This window comes from Balaenoptera musculus, chromosome 5 (assembly GCF_009873245.2).
Source record: "Balaenoptera musculus isolate JJ_BM4_2016_0621 chromosome 5, mBalMus1.pri.v3, whole genome shotgun sequence".
Classification (NCBI taxonomy): Eukaryota; Metazoa; Chordata; class Mammalia; order Artiodactyla; family Balaenopteridae; genus Balaenoptera; species Balaenoptera musculus.
The window spans coordinates 135,653,143-135,670,004 of NC_045789.1; the positions used below are offsets into that span (position 1 = coordinate 135,653,143).

Sequence of the window (16,862 nt, forward strand, 5' to 3'; positions counted from 1 at the left end):
TATATCCACAAAACAGGAACAGAATACAATTTAATAAAGAACATTAAAAAAATAAAGAGTTCTTAGAAATTAAAAACACAATAGCTGAAATGAGAAAAGAGGCATGGAGAATAAAACTGAGGCAAGTCTTCCAGGAACCAGAGAAAAAAAGATATAGGAGAGAAGCAGGGGGCTTCCCTGGCAGTCCGGTGGTTAAGAATCTGCCTTCCAGTGCCAGGGACGCAGGCTCGATCCCTGGTTGGGGAACTAAGATCCCACATGCCGCGGGGCAACTAAGCCCGCGCCGCAACTACTAAGCCCACGCACCACAAGGAGAGAGCCTGCACTCAGCAACTACTGAGCCCGTGTGCCACAACTAGAGAGAAGCCCACACGGCACAGTGAAGAGCTTGCACCCCAAAGTGAAAGATCCCGCGTGCCTCAACTAAGACCTGACGCAGCCAAGAATAAATAAATAAATAAATACATTAAAAAAACAAAACAAAAACAACTGCTCTTCCAATGCAGGGGGTGTCAGTTCGATCCCTGGTCAGGGAACTAGGATCCCACATGCCTCGGGGCAAAAAACCCAAAAAGTCACAGGGAGAGAAACAGGAACACTATTAGAGGACCAGTCCAGGAGGACCAATATCTGAATAACAGGAGTTCCAGAGACGGGGGCAGGGGAGGTTGGAGGGAAATGAAAGAATTTCAGAAATTTTCCTAGAGCTGAAGGATATGAGCTGCCCATTTGAAAGGACCTACCAAGTGTTTAGCATAAACAAATAAAGAATGAGACCTACACTGAGGCACACTATTGTGCAATATCACAATCAGGGAACAAAAAGAAGATTCTATAAGATTCTTGAAAGAAAATACAGGTCACATACAAAGAATCAGGACTCAGACTTCAGTCTTCTCAACAGTCATATTGGAAGGAAGATGACAATGGAGACATTTCTTCAAAATTATAAAGGAAAATTATTTCCAACCTAGAATTCTTCACCCAAACCATCTTATGAAAGTAGCATAAAGATATTTTCTCAGACATAAAAGACCTCAAAATGTTTACCTTCCATGCATCTTTTCTCAAGAAGCAACTGGAGAGAGTATTCCACCAAAAAAGTAAATTTTTAGCAAAGACGATAACTTAGGATACAGAATAAAGAAGATCCAATGTGGGAGAGAGACAATAGTAATCTTTAGGAGGACTGGATTGTGAAGAGAAGTTCCAGGATGCCAGCTGTGCACTGGATTTAAAGGGCAACTAGTTCAGCTGTAGTGATGTGACTCCTGAAACTGTCATCACCAAGATAACCACTGACATTGTCCCTAAGGACAGGATGCCCAGATAGGCCTATTCCAGATTTTTATTTATATCTGGCTTGTCTTGATGTACCTACTCACTCCACCTTGCCTTGCTACCTGGATCAGCTGAGACCTCTCATTTTCACCTCCCAGATGAGGTAAAGATTCTGCTTTAATCCATTCCTAAGTGTTGGAAGACCACAAAGAGCTCAGAAACCAAAAATAAAGAACAGCACTCTTTCCATGTGACCATATACTTGCTGAACAAACCTGCAATACCCGGCCCATACTATAGCAATGACAGATACCTGACCAAGATGGTGCCCTATGTTTCCAAAATTAACTCATTACACTGCTTAATGATTACCTGAGTAGAAACTCTTCAAGCTCAGGGAACCTGATGCCTGACTAGTCAGCTTGTTTCCTGGAAGCTTTCATCTAACTATGGTAATGCTGCCCGCCCCTTCCTAACTCAGTTAGCTTAGTACACTATTCATCTTTTCAAAGTAAATGATATGTTGCTTAGGAAATATCCACAGACAATACAATAGTAAGGAAAAGTAAAGGCATGTAAACACATTAAGTCAGGATAATGGCACCTCTGGGAACAGGGATGGGGATAGGAGGTGGGGCACACTTAGTATTCTAAAATACTAATAATTTCTACTTTTTAACCTGAGCAATAGGTAATATGTCCTCTTTTTGTTATTCTTAAGTTGAAACATATATATTTTATACACTCTTGCTTTGTATAAAACATTGCACAAAATTTTTAAATAAACTACAAAACAAAGATACAGTGACTTTTTAAAAAGACAGTACACACTGAATATTAACCTTGAATTTCCTACTCTGTATAAGGCAAAAGATGAGTCCAACTTGCTAACATTAGAAAAAAATTCTTTTTCACAAATGGGGTACACTGACAGTTGAATCTTCATTCATGCTCCTGGATCAGCTTTATAATCACAGCCCACACTTAGTACCACCCAGCTAAACAACAGCTATTAAAGACAAGCATGGGATAGGTCAAAACTGAGTTAGAAACTCAGAAAGCAATATCATTAGCAGCATTTAAACTAATATTGACCCAAGCAATGAATATTTATATATAGTCCAAGGGACTTATAACATCTTTCATTCTTCTAAAATCTAATAGTATTTTTAATAGTAACATTAATCTCAGATTATCTTCTACTGTGAACTCCCCCACCCATACCCAACCGGTAGGAAATAAATTTTCTAAACTGAAATACTTGAGGACTAGAATTCTGTACAGGCCAATCCCTCTATCTATACTCTCTTCCCCATCAACTAGGATTGTGGACCCACTCCTTAGTTGGGTTTTGTCTTGTTTCAATATTTCTATGGTTCCTTGCCTTTAACCATAAAAAAAGCAAAAATATTTATTTAAAAAGTTCAACTCTTCTCTCTTAAATGAACTCCAGATCTTTGCTTCTTATACCTGTACACACCTCTAAAAAAAATAGTCTAACTCCTTGACTCCTTATCTACATATACCTTGTATTCTAGATTCTACCACCTCATTGAAACTACTCTCTCAAAATGTCAGTAAGGACCAAATTCTATTTCAGTTTTCATCCTCCTTTACCTTTTGCTGCAGACTCTTATACACTGACCAGCTCCTCATTTTTTTAAAAATTAATTTATTTATTTATCTATTTTATTTGGGGCTGTGTTGGGTCTTCGTTGCTGCATGCGGGCTTTCTCTAGTTGCGGTGAGCGGGGGCTGCTCGTCCTTGCGGTACGCGGGCTTCTCATTGCGGTGGCTTCTCTTGTTGCGGAGCACGGGCTCTAGGCGCGTGGGCTTCAGTAGTTGTGGCACGAGGGCTCCGTAGTTGTGGATCACGGGCTCTAGAGCGCAGGCTCAGTAGTTGTGGTGCACGGGCTTAGCTGCTCCGCGGCATGTGGGATCTTCCCGGACCAGGGCTCGAACCCGTGGTCCCCTGCATTGGCAGGCGGATTCTTAACCACCGCACCACCAGGGAAGGTCCAACCAGCACCTCATTTTAAAAATTCTTTCTTGCATCGTTTTTGTTCTTTCTACCACGCTGCTTTTAAGCATCTCCCCTTGACTCTTCTTCCATTCCCAGTGACTCAAATGTAGCCACATTACCAAGGTTCTGTCCTCAGCACCTCCTTTCTCTTTACTGTATACTACCTTCCCAGGCAAGTCCACCCGTTCTTACAGTTTCAAATAGCACATCTGTACTAACAATTACTAAATATCTGTCTTCTACTCTGGCCCATCTCCTGAACTCCAGAACCAAATTTTAAACTACCAACTTAACATCATTATAGGAATGTTCAGCCAATACTTCAAACTTAACATGTCTAAATGGAACAAATTATCAACATCTCTCCCTGTTCCCCCACCCTGTGTTCTTCTCTAAACCTCAGTTTCTTCATATTTAAAAAAAGAGGTTACAGTAATAACTCATACCTCACGAAGTCCCCTGAAAATTAAATATCACAAAGTACTCAGCACAGTGTCTAGCACAAAGTAAGTACTCAATTAGTGATATCCATCATTACACTGTAACCATAGTAATAGTATTTAAACCTACTACTTGCTCTCAACTTTGGAGGGCATCTTTTCACATTACAATCAGAATTTTTTGTATTACTTTTTTATACAAAAAGTTTTCATGAATACCCTTTTGTCTAAAAGGAAAGTTGAACATACTAAACAACGGTTTTTAACATTCTGTGAAATATAACCCTCCACCTACCTGTTAACGGTTGATCTGTGTCTCCTAAAAGATGCTGAAATCCTAACCCCCCAAATACTGATTCACTGATTCACTGATTCACTGATTCAATCAGTGAATCTGAGCTGATTTGAAAATGGGGTCTTTGCAGATGATCCAGTTAAGATGGGATCATTAGGATGAGCCCTAATCCAATATGACTGTGTCTTTATAACAAGGGGAAATTTGGACACAGAGAGATACATACAGAGGGGAGACAATGTCACAGGGAGAACATCATCTACAAACCAAGGAACACCTGGAGCTACCAAAAGCTAGGAGAGAGGCATGGAAGCAAGTCTCTCTCACAGCCCTCAGAAAGAACCAACTCTGCCAAACCTTGTTTTCAAACTTCTAGCCTCCAGAACTGCGAGACAGTAAATATCTACTGTTCCCAAAAGTGAAAGTGTCCATGATTTTTGCTGAAATTACCTCCCATTATCTGTCCAACTCCTTTTCATCCACTCCGCACACAGTTCCAGGGAGTCTTCTACAATCCCCTAAACTGAATCAATTTTTCCATACCAAGTACTTCCATGACAAGTCGTTTACCTATTATTACCACTCTGCATTACCCTGTATTATAATTGCCTGTTTACATATCCAACTCCTTGACAAGATAATAAGATGATTGAAAGCAAGAGTCCATTTTTATATCAAATCCATTTTTATAGCAAGTCAATTTCTATATCCTCCTCAACAATACACACCTCATACAAACTAAACTGGCATTTAAGTATTTGTAGCTTGGTTCAAAGAAAGATAAAGCTCACTAAATTTTAATATTAACAGTTACTCATAAATTCCAACATTTGCTAATCTACGATGGCGAGTAACTTCATGAGCTTTTTTCTGCCAAATGATAGGGGCCAATGGCCAGTGCACAGAGATACGCAGGTAATTACTGCTTTGCACTGTAGGGCGGAGTTAGCTATTTTTACTGGGGAAGAAGGGTGGAAAAGAAACGAATCGGGGGGGTCTTTGTTTTACAATAATATACTAAAAACTTACATATCCACCAGGTTATTTTATTTAGGGTCACCACACTCTTGCTCAAGTCACCAAAATATGCAATGATTAAAATGCGTGAACGCCGCTTCAGCAGGTGTTGGCACAACTTACATAGCTCTCCATAAGCTAAGACTGTCAGAATTAGCAAATACAGACACAAGACACCCAAATGTGAATTTCGGATAAACAAATAATACGTCAAGAATGCCCCATGCAATATTTGGAACATACTTAACTTTTTACTTTAAGTATGCTCTGCCAGTATCTCAAGATTCAGCACTGGTTTGATGACCTGCTAATTCACTGACAGCACAGGGCTGTGCTGTTTTTGCACAAGTTGGTGTGAACAAAGTTCACAATATCTGGTCAAATCAGAGCTTGAACACAGCAGGCAAAGTGACATTTCTGCCAGATGACTCCCCATTTTCGGAGTACACTGATATCAGTGGGTGAGCACACGCCACGGCGGGGAGAGGAGAAGGCCACGCTCCTCTCAACCCAGCGGCTCCCAAAGGAAAAGCTCTCTGGAAGCTTTTAAGATTTTCTTTCTGAAACTGGCCTTCAACAGTTTCATTATGATGTACCTAATAATGTACCAGTCTATTTGCTCTCTGCTTTATCCTGTTTAGGGTTTAAGTTTCTCAGATCTATGGGTTTATATTTTTCATCAAACTTGGAAATTTTTATAGCCATTATTTCTTCACATTTTTTCTGTTCTCTCATTCTGGTACTCCAATTACATTATGTTAGACAACCTGATATTGTCCCACAGGTAACCAAGTCACTGTTCTTTTTTTTTTTCTTTTTTTAATTAATTAATTTATTTATTTTTTGGCTGTGTTGGGTCTTCGTTTCTGTGCGAGCGCTTTCTCTAGTCGCGGCGAGCAGGGGCCACTCTTCATCGCGGTGTGCGGGCCTCTCACTATCGCGGCCTCTCTTGTTGCGGAGCACAGGCTCCAGACGCGCAGGCTCAGTAGTTGTGGCTCATGGGCTTAGTTGCTCCGCGGCATGTGGGATCTTCCCAGACCAGGGCTCGAACCCGTGTCCCCTGCATTGGCAGGCAGATTCTCAACCACTGCACCACCAGGGAAGCCAAACTGTTCATTTTTTTTTTTCTTTTTTCAGTTTTTCTCTCTGTGCTTCATAAAGTAGTTTCTATTGCCCTCTTCAAATTCACTGGTCTTTTCTTATACAGTACCAAATTTATTTTTAATCTTATACAGTGAATTTTTCTTTTCATATAGTATATATTTCATTTCTAGAAGTTTCATTTGGTTCTTTTATGTCATTTACACCTCTCCTCTGAGATTCATGTTTTCTTTACATTTCTTGAGTGTATTTATAATAGCTGTTTTGAAACCTTACCTGCTAATTTCATAACTACCATTTGTATTTCTGTTTTCATTGACAATTTTTTCTCCAAGTTATATTATTCCTGCTTCCTTGCATTTAACATGATTGAGTATTTCATATGTAAAATTTACATTGTTGGATATAATTTACACATTGTTTTGTTTTAATAACGTTTACTATGACAGATAGTTACATTACTTATGGATCAACTTTCAAGGCCTGTTTTTAACCCTTTTTAGGGCAAGTCTGGACTCCCCTTTATTCTAGGGCTAGTTCAGCTCTACTGTAAGGCATGACTCTTCCAGAGTCTCCAATGAATGCCCTGGGCAGTTAACGAGGACCCTCCACTCCAGCTGACTGGAACTCTAGGATCTCCCAGCCCTGACTGAATTCTGTAGGTGTTTTCAGTAAACTACTGAGTTTACACCATTCTGATCATTCTTTGCCTGGCTTCACAGAGTTTCACACTCTACACCTGGGGGCTCATTCAGCTAAAGACTAGGGGAACCCAAGGCTGAGTTCCAACATTCTTCCTCTGGGCAGCTTCTTCCTCTCAGATACTCTGCCCCTCAAATTAGTTGCATTAGCCTCTCCAAATTCCAAATTTTGTTTCCTCAACTCAGCGACACCGTCACACTCTGCCTGGACTCCTCCTTCCCACGCTGTGGTCCAGAAAGTGGCTCCAAGCAGTAAGCAGCGCAACCACTTCTCTCTTCTCAGGAGGCACAGCCTTGCACTGCCTGGCGTCCAAGTGTCTTAGTCCATTCGTGCTACGATAACAAAAGGCCGGACTAGGTGGCTGAAAAACAGCAGAAACTTATTGCTCACGGTTCTGGAAGCGGGGAGTCCGAGATCAGGGTAGCAGCATGACCGGGTCGGGGCCTTCTTCCAGGTCGCAGACTTCTTGGTGTGCCCTTCACATGACAGAAGGGGCAAAAGATCTCTCTGGAGCCTTTTATAAAAGCTCTAACCCCATTCATAAGGGTTTCCCCCCTCATGACCTAATCACCTCCCTAAAGCCCTACTTCCGAATACCTTCCTAATAATAATCATCTTTGGAAGTTTGGATTCAACATATGAATTTCGTGGGGGTCACAAACATTCAGACCGTAGCACGAATGTCTCAGAACTGTGGTTTCATATGTTTTGTTCATTTTCCTAGTTGTTTATGGTGGGAGTACAAATCTGGTCTCAGTTATTCCATCACAGTGTGAAGTGGAAGAACTCCCAATCTTGTTTGTCTGGAAGCAGATACCCTCTAAAACTTGCACTCATTGTGTTTTCTACAATACACTTAAACCCTTTTGTATTTTTTCTGCGTTAACGCCCCATTTCTCTGAGCCCTACCTGCTACGTGTTTCCTCTGCAAAAACTGCCCTGGCTACTCCTTTATGTTTGCTCTTCCATGCGATCTTTAGGTCCATAGGTCCAACTTGCCCCAAACTCGCCCTAGCATCTGATAGAGATGGAATTAAATATATAGATTAATTGGAGGAAATTGACATCCTGCCTAATATTTGACCCTACCCAAATACGAAGTGTATCTCTTTGTTTACTAAAGTCTACTTAAGTATCATTAATTAGTTTTCTTCAAACAAGTCCCATATATCTTTTACATTTATTCCTCAACATTTTACATTTTTTTGTTTATGTTCTGAAAGGGATCTTACTTTCCATGATCTCTTCTAACTAATTACAGTTCTTACAAAAGAAAGCTAGATATTTTTATGTTAATTTTGTACCCACCAAACTACTAGGCACTCCTATTAGTTCTAATGTGTTTTCGTGGATTCCCTTTGGTTTTCCCAGGTGGCAAATCGTATTATCTGCAAATAATAATTTGGTCTCCTTTATAATATTTACATATTTTTTTCATTATCTTGTCTGATTACAGGAAAATATTAAATAATAGTAATGGTAGTGCACATACTGACTTTCTCTCCAATTTTAGAGAGAATACTCCAGTACTTCACCATTTAATAGGATTCTAGCTCTTGATTTTAAGTTTTTTTAATAATGTTAAGGAAATATACATCTATATTATTAAGAGTCTTTATCAGGATGAATACTGAATTTCATAAAATCCTATTTCATCAAGTATTTTATCCTAACATATCATATGTCATATTAGTAGGCGTATATATTATATTAATGGTTTTCTTAAAATTGAATTATCCCCATATATCTAAATCCTATTTGGTAATTGGATTTTTTAAAATATGACTGCATTTTATAAATTTATTATGATGTTATTTATGATTTTTGTACCTATACTCATTAGTAAGATTATAGTTTACTTTCTTTTGCTATCCTTGTCAGAAACAGAATTATCCTAATTTAATAAAATGTATTACTTTTATAAACAGTAATAAAGTTATAAAAAAATAAAGCCTAGAAATCACTAACAACTCTCCAAATGCCTACCACTTCTTTTTTAATTAAAAAAAAAATTTTTTTTTAATGGAGTATAGTTGATTTAAAATGTGTTGCCCACTACTTTTTAAACATTTATTTTTTCTTCAGATTCTGGAGCTATCGTAATAAAATCTTGACAGGTCATTTTTCCACCCCACCCTACACTTTAGAGTATAGATAGTATAGATATATATTATACATACATTCCTGAATAGCTGCTTATAAGACAAAATTCTATCTTTCAAATACCACTATCCCCAAAACTCACTTTGTAAAATCATGAGACATTTTAGATACTAGTGGCTTTTCTTTCTTGCAGGAATTCTCTCCCCCAGGTGTTTCTACAGCCCAATCCCTTATGGTATTTAGGTCTAAACTAAAATGCCACCTCTTCAGAGAAGGCTTCCTTGTCCACCTAATTAAAATACCACTATGACAACTTTATAAGGCTACCACATAAATCATTAATCAATAATGCCCTGGTAAAATTGTTTCATTTATCATTTTCTTTCTTTCATAATAATCAGTTCTTCAAGCCTTGAACACCTGGGGTTCCATGTAAATGAAGAAAAGCATAGAGTCTTCCAGAAACAAGCTTGTACTCTTTTTCTCATAATAGCAGTACCCAGTCAGCATATGGTAAATATATTCTGCCTACTGTTCTTAGCAGCTCCCCCCATAGAATTAAATACCAACGGAGTAAAACTATGGGGCAAAGAGAAAGTACTTGAAGAAGCAATAATTAGTCTGGGTGATATAGGAGGGGATAGAAATCCCGAGTCCCTCATTTCTTTGGAGAATCATACCTGGAAGTGATCATACAGAAAGTGAATCTTTAAGAAAGAAGTAGAAATTGATTACGAGAATAAAACATGTTCTTTAGCTGTGGCTAAAGACTTTGAACCAGTTTTAGATTCAAATACAACAGGAACATTTCAGTTACCAAGTCCTCTGAAAACAAACCCACTGAATTTGCCCATAGCTATCTTGGAAGACTGCACAGACACCAAGCAAGCTAGAAGAAAAATCCAGATTCCAGAACACACAGCCTGACATCCTAACTTGTTTCTCAGTCATGGTATTAAGTACCAGTAAGAGCAGTATCTTCCACAGAATACAGAAAAAGCAGATTTTTTAAATACAGTAAACTCTCCATTTTCCCATCTTATCTCTGACCAAATATTTGTCCATTATTGTGACAGTATTGTGACAGCATTATTCCATTTTAATTTAGATACTTCCCAATAGTCAGTCTTTACTGAATGGTGGGAACAGAAGCCAAGCCCTGGAAGTCCATATATTTCTGGTACTGTTATTTTTCTACTCCTATCTCTTATTCTTTAATGTTATCAATAACAAAAAAAATAACCAAGTATGCCAAAGCTGCAAAATTCTTCAAGTATAAAATTTCAAAAACTGAATTTCAAAAACTGAATTTCCTTTCTGATTTACAAATTATCTAAATTCTTAAGTATAACATATGATTAAAATATGATGGCTTCCCACACTGAATTAGATGTAATAACCAAAAGACAAAGGTAACAGCTAAAGGAGATACAAAATTCTAAATTAAGATGAATCTAACTTAGGTATTTAGGTACAGTATATGCCTATACACTCTCAAATCCAAAGCAATGGATTTTGTTAGCAATTTAAACCTCTCGACTAGTACTACAGTGTTCTTTCTTTCAATTTTTTCCTCCCAGTTCATTCCAATGTATGCAATGTTCCAACAACTCAGGCAACTCAGGCCCAGCAGTCCCTTCCTCAACCTTCTACTGCCTAATTACATGAGGACACATGACATACATATAGAGTCTCATGCATTGTACATTTCTACTCTCAAATACCTGTTCCCCATTAAATTCAAAATTAATTCATGCATTGATTTCTATGAACAAAACAGAAATGTAATACATTGGATGCCTAACCTCTTGATTTTCTACTCCACTGCTGGAAAGCTCCAAAACAGAACCTCCACTGTCAACTACTGCTGATGTCATTGTTTATTCCCTGAGGAAGCTTCAAACGCAATCAGTCGACGTAATTAAAGGTTCATGGATGATTGCCAGTGTTACAGGTTTGCACTATCATGTTTTAAAAGTCAACAGAGAAGGAGTGGAGTACATATCCAGAAATCCAGTCTTCTAAAGATGAATAACCAGAGAGCCTAAAAAGAGGAAGAATTGAGAAATTATTAAAAATATACAAGATGGATATAAAGCACAACCTATTTTGCATCCAATTTTTAACATTTTTGTAAACTAAAAGGAGACAGGCTTATACAGCCCTGTGTCAAAAGAGGGCAGTAATGAGCGGTCGGCTTACAGCTGTCAAGTTCGTGAACAATCTGAAATACGTTCTTACCAAGCTATTGCACATTGGTGACCTTAAGACATTTACATTCTAAGAGATAAAATGTTATAACTTTCTCCCCTTATGAAGATGTACTATTATTCCTGAAATATTTTGGTAAAAATTCCTGAAATTAAAAAAAAAAATTTTACGCACTGAAAACATAAAATGTGCTGTACCGAGACAACTTCCAAAATTATTCACCTATTTAACAAATTAAAAGATTTATTGGTTTGTAAATATTTCTTTTTTTTGACCGCACCGCGCAGAATGTAAGATCTTAGTTCCCCGACCAGGGATCGAATCCGTGCCCCTCCCCACCCCCAGCAGTGGAAGCACGGAGTCTGAACCACTGGACCACCAGGGAAGTCCCTGGTTTGTAAATGTTTCATTCTTCTTTGGCTCATTTGGTTTGTTTATATGAATAATTAATTAGAATTATCTTTTGCTTATGGTAGCAATCTCATTTTGTGTCCACATTTTGAATACTCTACAAGGTCTATAAAATAGATTAATTTGAGTAACTTATACTTTCAAAGTAGTTTGAAAATAAGGTAGTGAAATGACTTAGAATGACTTTAATATACTTTATCATTCTTTCCTCAATAATTTTTTTGCTATTGGTTCAAAATGCAGTATAGCAAAGGGTTTCAAGAAGACATAATTAAAGCTTTTTCCCCCTACTATAGATGAATATCAGTATGTACATCATCTAGATTTATGCATTAGATTATTCTAATAATTCTAAAAAGTTACATTTTATTTGATTTTGTATATGTTAAATATTTCATAGAGAAATTACAGAGATTTCTTTCTGACAGGATTTTTTTTCCCATAAAAATTTAAGAATGCAGAAAAATTAAGCATATTTAAAGAGAAAAGAATAACCGTTTCTAATTAATCATTCCATTAATATTGTGTCCTATATTAAATTTGAACACTGGTACCATACAGATATGGAAATAAAGTATTAAAGAATTTCCATAAACTTCTACAATAAAAATACCTGAAATAAAAAGCAGAAATTTCACCTCACTACTTAAGACCCATTCAGTACTATTAGTCTCCTTTTTGATCTTATCAACAGAAAATGGGATAGAAAGTATTTGTATCTTAAGAATAAAAATTAAGAAAAATCCACAATCCCATCACACTAAAGCTTACTATTATCATACAAGGTACCAACTATTTTCAATTTCTCTTTTCTAATCATATAGATAGTAATAGCAGAAATAACTTTTACTTACAATTTGAATGTTAAGTAGTCTAAGCATCCTTCACTATTTTCACAACTTGGCAAGAGTTAAAATATAAACCAGCAGTTCTCTGGAACTACTAGTGGGGGGGAAAAAGACAGCATTAATATAATTCTATTAAAAAATATTTTGCCCAAAATAGGTGTGATTCTGATAGTAGGTACTTATTACAACAAACCATCTCCAAAGCCTGATGGCACACATTTTATAATGAACATAATAAAGAAATTACTCCTCGGCTATTGAGGAATCAAAAGTTTTTATCAAACTTAAAATTTTAAGTCACCACTAAATACCAAGTATTGAGTAACGACAGATTCCAACATACATAGCCTATACCCCACATTATGGGCTATATTTCAATCAACCAACAGGATTTTAACACATGGCTGCAGGTATAACCCCAGATCCCCAGGAGTATAAAATCAAGTTTAAGAAGACTAACCCAATCAACTATACTTCAATAAAAAATAAATAAGTTAGTTAATTTTAAAAACCTAAAAAATTTTAAAAATTAGAAAAAAAAACTAACCCAGAAAACTACTATTGAACAACGCTAATGATATATTATATTGCCTGTTAACTTTCCTGCTATTCACTTTCTTGCTGTCTCACCCTCCAAACTTAGCACCCATACAAATCTAAACACCTCAAGCCTCCTCAAATAGCCTTCCTCCTCCTTTCTAAAGCTCATCTATGCACTGGATCTTAGGCCTTGTCCCATCAATTATTCCCTCTTTTTCCTTAACCTTCTCTTTCTAAACATTGGGTTCTTTCCCTCAACATCTAAACATTTACAAGACTCTCTCAACTTTTTTTTTTTTTTTTTTTTTAATTTCTTGCCCGTGCTGCGTGCAGCATGAGGGATCCTAATTCCCGGACCAGGGATGGAACCCGTGCCCCCTGCAGTGGAAACGTGGAGTCTTAACCACTGGACCACCAGGGAAGCCCCAAGACTCTCTCATCTTAAACATGACTCCTCCATGACCCTGCATACCCCTCCAGCTACCACTCTAGTTCCTTCCTTTCTCAGATAAGGTTCTACCCAAAAATTCTTTTATACCCTGTCTCCACTTCCGGATTTCTCAGGTACTCCTCCTATGGAAGTTTGGCAGCCATCACCACCAAATGAAACTTTTTTACTAAATTCTGGTTATCAAATCCAATGGATACATTTCTGTCTTCACAGGACTTAATGTCTCTGAAGCATTTGACACTGTTGATCATTCCCTCCTTGGAACTCTATCTTGAATTTATCTTCTCCCTCTCGAGCTATTCCTTTTCAATTCCCTCTTGCAGGCCCACCCCTAGTTTTCAAGGAGCTTGAAGAGTACAAATGTAAGCCCACATACCATATGCCTAAGTATTTTAAAGTTATAAACCAAACTAACAAGCTAGTAAATTTTATTCTACTCTCCTATCTTGACATATACACTTTTATAACAACCTACAAGGCTAAGTTCTGATTTGGCATTCTCAGACTCAACATCTATGCCGGCGGGGTGGGGGGAGGGGATGGGAGGCCCGTACTCCCCCATCTCCCTGCAGCCTGCCCCTTTCTCTCATCCCACCTTTGGCTCCACTCCAGACTATGAGGAGCCTCATATACATACATGTGGACATCCCCGACAACATGTCTAAGCTCTGGCCACATGCCTGCAGACAGCTGCCACTTGGCCATCCCTTAGGCCTAGGGAAGCCCATACATGTGGTATAGTTAACAGAGGAGAGAATCAGGGAAGAGACCTGTGAAGGGTTACATGCGCAGGGAATTCTGGGATTCAAATACTCTTAGCTTGATCTAGAAATGGGTTCCAGATGGATTGGCCCCTCAAAATCCTCATCCTATCAGCAGGGGTTAGCTGCAGGAAGGCCGGAGGAGGACCTCTAAAGCACAAGACCCAGAGCAGGGTTCTCGCCTGGGTAACTCTAAGGACAGTGCAACTCTCTGGTCAATCCTGGTAGGTGTTTCCAGGATCCCATCCCCAGTCCTCTTCTGGTTCTTCACTCTCTCTAAACCATCTCATGCACTGCCACGGCTTCACTCAAATCTCTCTTCTAGTCTAAACCACTTTATGGGCTCCAGTTTGTCTGCTAGATACTTTCTTGCCTGTACTTCCTTGTGAAATTAAATAGGGTATAAATAAATAGCAAGCATCTATTCCAGGATATCCCAAGGACTCCATTAATTAATTCAGTCATTCAACAAACACTAATTGAGCACCTTTTATATACGAATAGTTTTCGGTCGCTAGAGGTACAGTGGTGAAAAAAGCAGAAGTCCTTGTTCTTATGTATCTTAAATTCCAGTGGGGAAAGATGAAAAAAGCAAAATATGTTTAGCACCCATGTAGACAGTGATAAAAGGCTAAGGAGGCAAATGAACCAAAAGGAGAAAATATTCGGCAAGGAAGAGGGCTGCAATTTCAAACTGGGTAATCAGAGAAGAATTCACTGAAAAAGTGACATATGAGTGAAAACTCGGAAGTAGGAAGGAGTTGTGCCAGTGACGGGGGGCATGGGGAGAGCTCCCTCGTGAAAGGAAAGACAACATTCAAGATCTTCAAGAGGGAATAAGCCTGAAAGTTCAAAGATCAGCAAGGAGGCCAATACGGCTGGAGTGAAGCGAGCAAGAGAAAGGAAGAGTAGATGATGACGACCAAGAGGTAAGGGAAGGGGTCATGTACGCCCTCTATGAGGACTCTGCCTTTGACCCAGGGAGAAGGAGGGTTTTACGCACAGAGATGACCTGATTATTCTAACGGTCATTCAGCTGCTGGGTTGAGAACAGACAAGGGGACAGGGCCAGAAGCAGGGAGATCCATTTGGAAGCTACTCTAATAACTAGGTGAGAAATGACAGTGGCTAGGACTGAGTGGTAGGTTCTGGAGAGAGCGAACAGTGGTCAACTTTTAGAAATTTTTGTAGGTAAAATGGACAAAATTTGATAGCAAACTGGATGCGGGGTGTGAATGAAAGAGAAGAGTCAAGACTGAATCCAGAGAAATCAGTCAGAACACCTGGACTAGCCATGAAACGGGATGAACGACGCTGGGAAACAAGTCCAGTACGTCCCAAACTCAACTTTTTCTCTGCTACCTCCCCCAAGGTATGAGCTCGCCTACTGTGCTTTATTAGCCCCATAAGCTACCCTGTCACCTACACCAGTTGCCTAAAACAACAGAGGCTGAAGTCATCTGTGACTCCTCTCGCCAGCAACACCATCATCCTCTCTCACTCCTGACTCTTGCTCTATAATCTCACATCCTCTGCCCTAGTTGAGGTCCTTGTTATCATTTTTCTATAGCTGTAAGAGCCTCAGATTTGGCCTCTTGGCCTCTAACCTTCCCTCCCTTCCAGCCCATCTAACTGCACTGTCAGGGTGATCCAAGATGGAATAACGTCGGGCCCCTCTCAAAATTCTTCAGCAGTCCATCATCACCTGCAAGATGAAATTTCAACCTCTTTGCAAGCATACTGATTTAGTAGAAACGAGCAAGGGGTCTAGGTCTCTTTTTCAGAAGTTATGAAATGTTCATTCTGATATGCTCCGGTATGGAAGTCACAAATCTAATCCATGCTCACTGGTCCAGCCTCATTTTCCTTTACTCCCTCCATCTTGGTTGTTTACACTACAGCTGTTTACAGTTCTCTACATTCTTCTCTCTCCTGTCTTGACACCCTTCCCCTGTTGGCCCATTTGGCCAATTCCTAGCTGTCTTACAGGCCTCAGCTCTCAAGCAACCTCATCACTGAAGGGCTCAAGATCATTTTCTGTAATTCTCTTCCCCCAATTCACATTATATACCTCCCTCACAAGAACATCAGGGAAGTAACAGCTTCCAGTTGCCACCTCCCATCAACCACAGCAAGCCCAACACCTATGCCTTTCCTGAGTGCTCCCTAAAATCCTGCTTCTCTTTACCTTCTTAATATTCTTACCTTCTTACCACTTTCTCAAAGCACCATGTTTTAAACATCTGTGTATCCAGGTTTTAAACATCTGTGGTTGATACCACCTAAACCACTGCCTTTCATATAGCAGATAAATAGTAAAGATGTGATGAATACGAGGGTAAACAAACATGTTCCCATCAGACAAATGTCTTCACTGTTCACTACACAGACCATGCTCATTCCCATCCCTATCCCTTTGCTGGTTCCCTTCTCTCATCAGGAATGCCCTCTTCTTTGATTATTCAGATTCTACCTGCCCCTCGTGGACAACTTTTCCCCTATAATAACATCACCTCTTTCCTCTCTCTTACTATACCAGTTTTTTCAGTAACATTTATTAAGCACTTAACTGTATACCATATACAGCACTTCGCCAAGAACACAAAAACAAAGTTAGGACTCAGCCTGCAAACAGCTTAGAGTCTAGTAAGTAGGAGCACTAGAAGCAATTACCATAA

The 16,862-nt window shown here is 38.9% G+C and overlaps 1 protein-coding gene across 19 annotated transcripts in view; it reads right to left on the reverse strand.

Annotated features, from left to right (window-relative positions):
• The window catches only part of ELF2 (E74 like ETS transcription factor 2), a 90,360-nt gene that overhangs the window by 53,787 nt on the left and 19,711 nt on the right, over positions 1-16,862 (reverse strand). For 10 of the 19 annotated variants that reach the window (XM_036853222.1, XM_036853221.1, XM_036853220.1 and 7 more), the window contains exons 2-5: positions 12,439-12,526; positions 10,768-11,006; positions 7,769-7,877; positions 7,250-7,335 (exon numbers count right to left, since the gene is read on the reverse strand). The exons of 1 other annotated variant lie outside the window; for it this stretch is intronic. Coding sequence is in view for 5 of the 18 variants with exons in the window: in XM_036853217.1 (XP_036709112.1) it covers positions 10,768-10,839 (72 nt within the window). In the remaining 13 variants the exon portion in view is untranslated. Of the gene's footprint in view, positions 1-7,249; positions 7,336-7,768; positions 7,878-10,767; positions 11,007-12,438; positions 12,527-16,862 lie in introns of those variants that run through there. 8 more of the 19 variants (XM_036853217.1, XM_036853216.1, XM_036853212.1 and 5 more) reach the window with 5 other exon arrangements.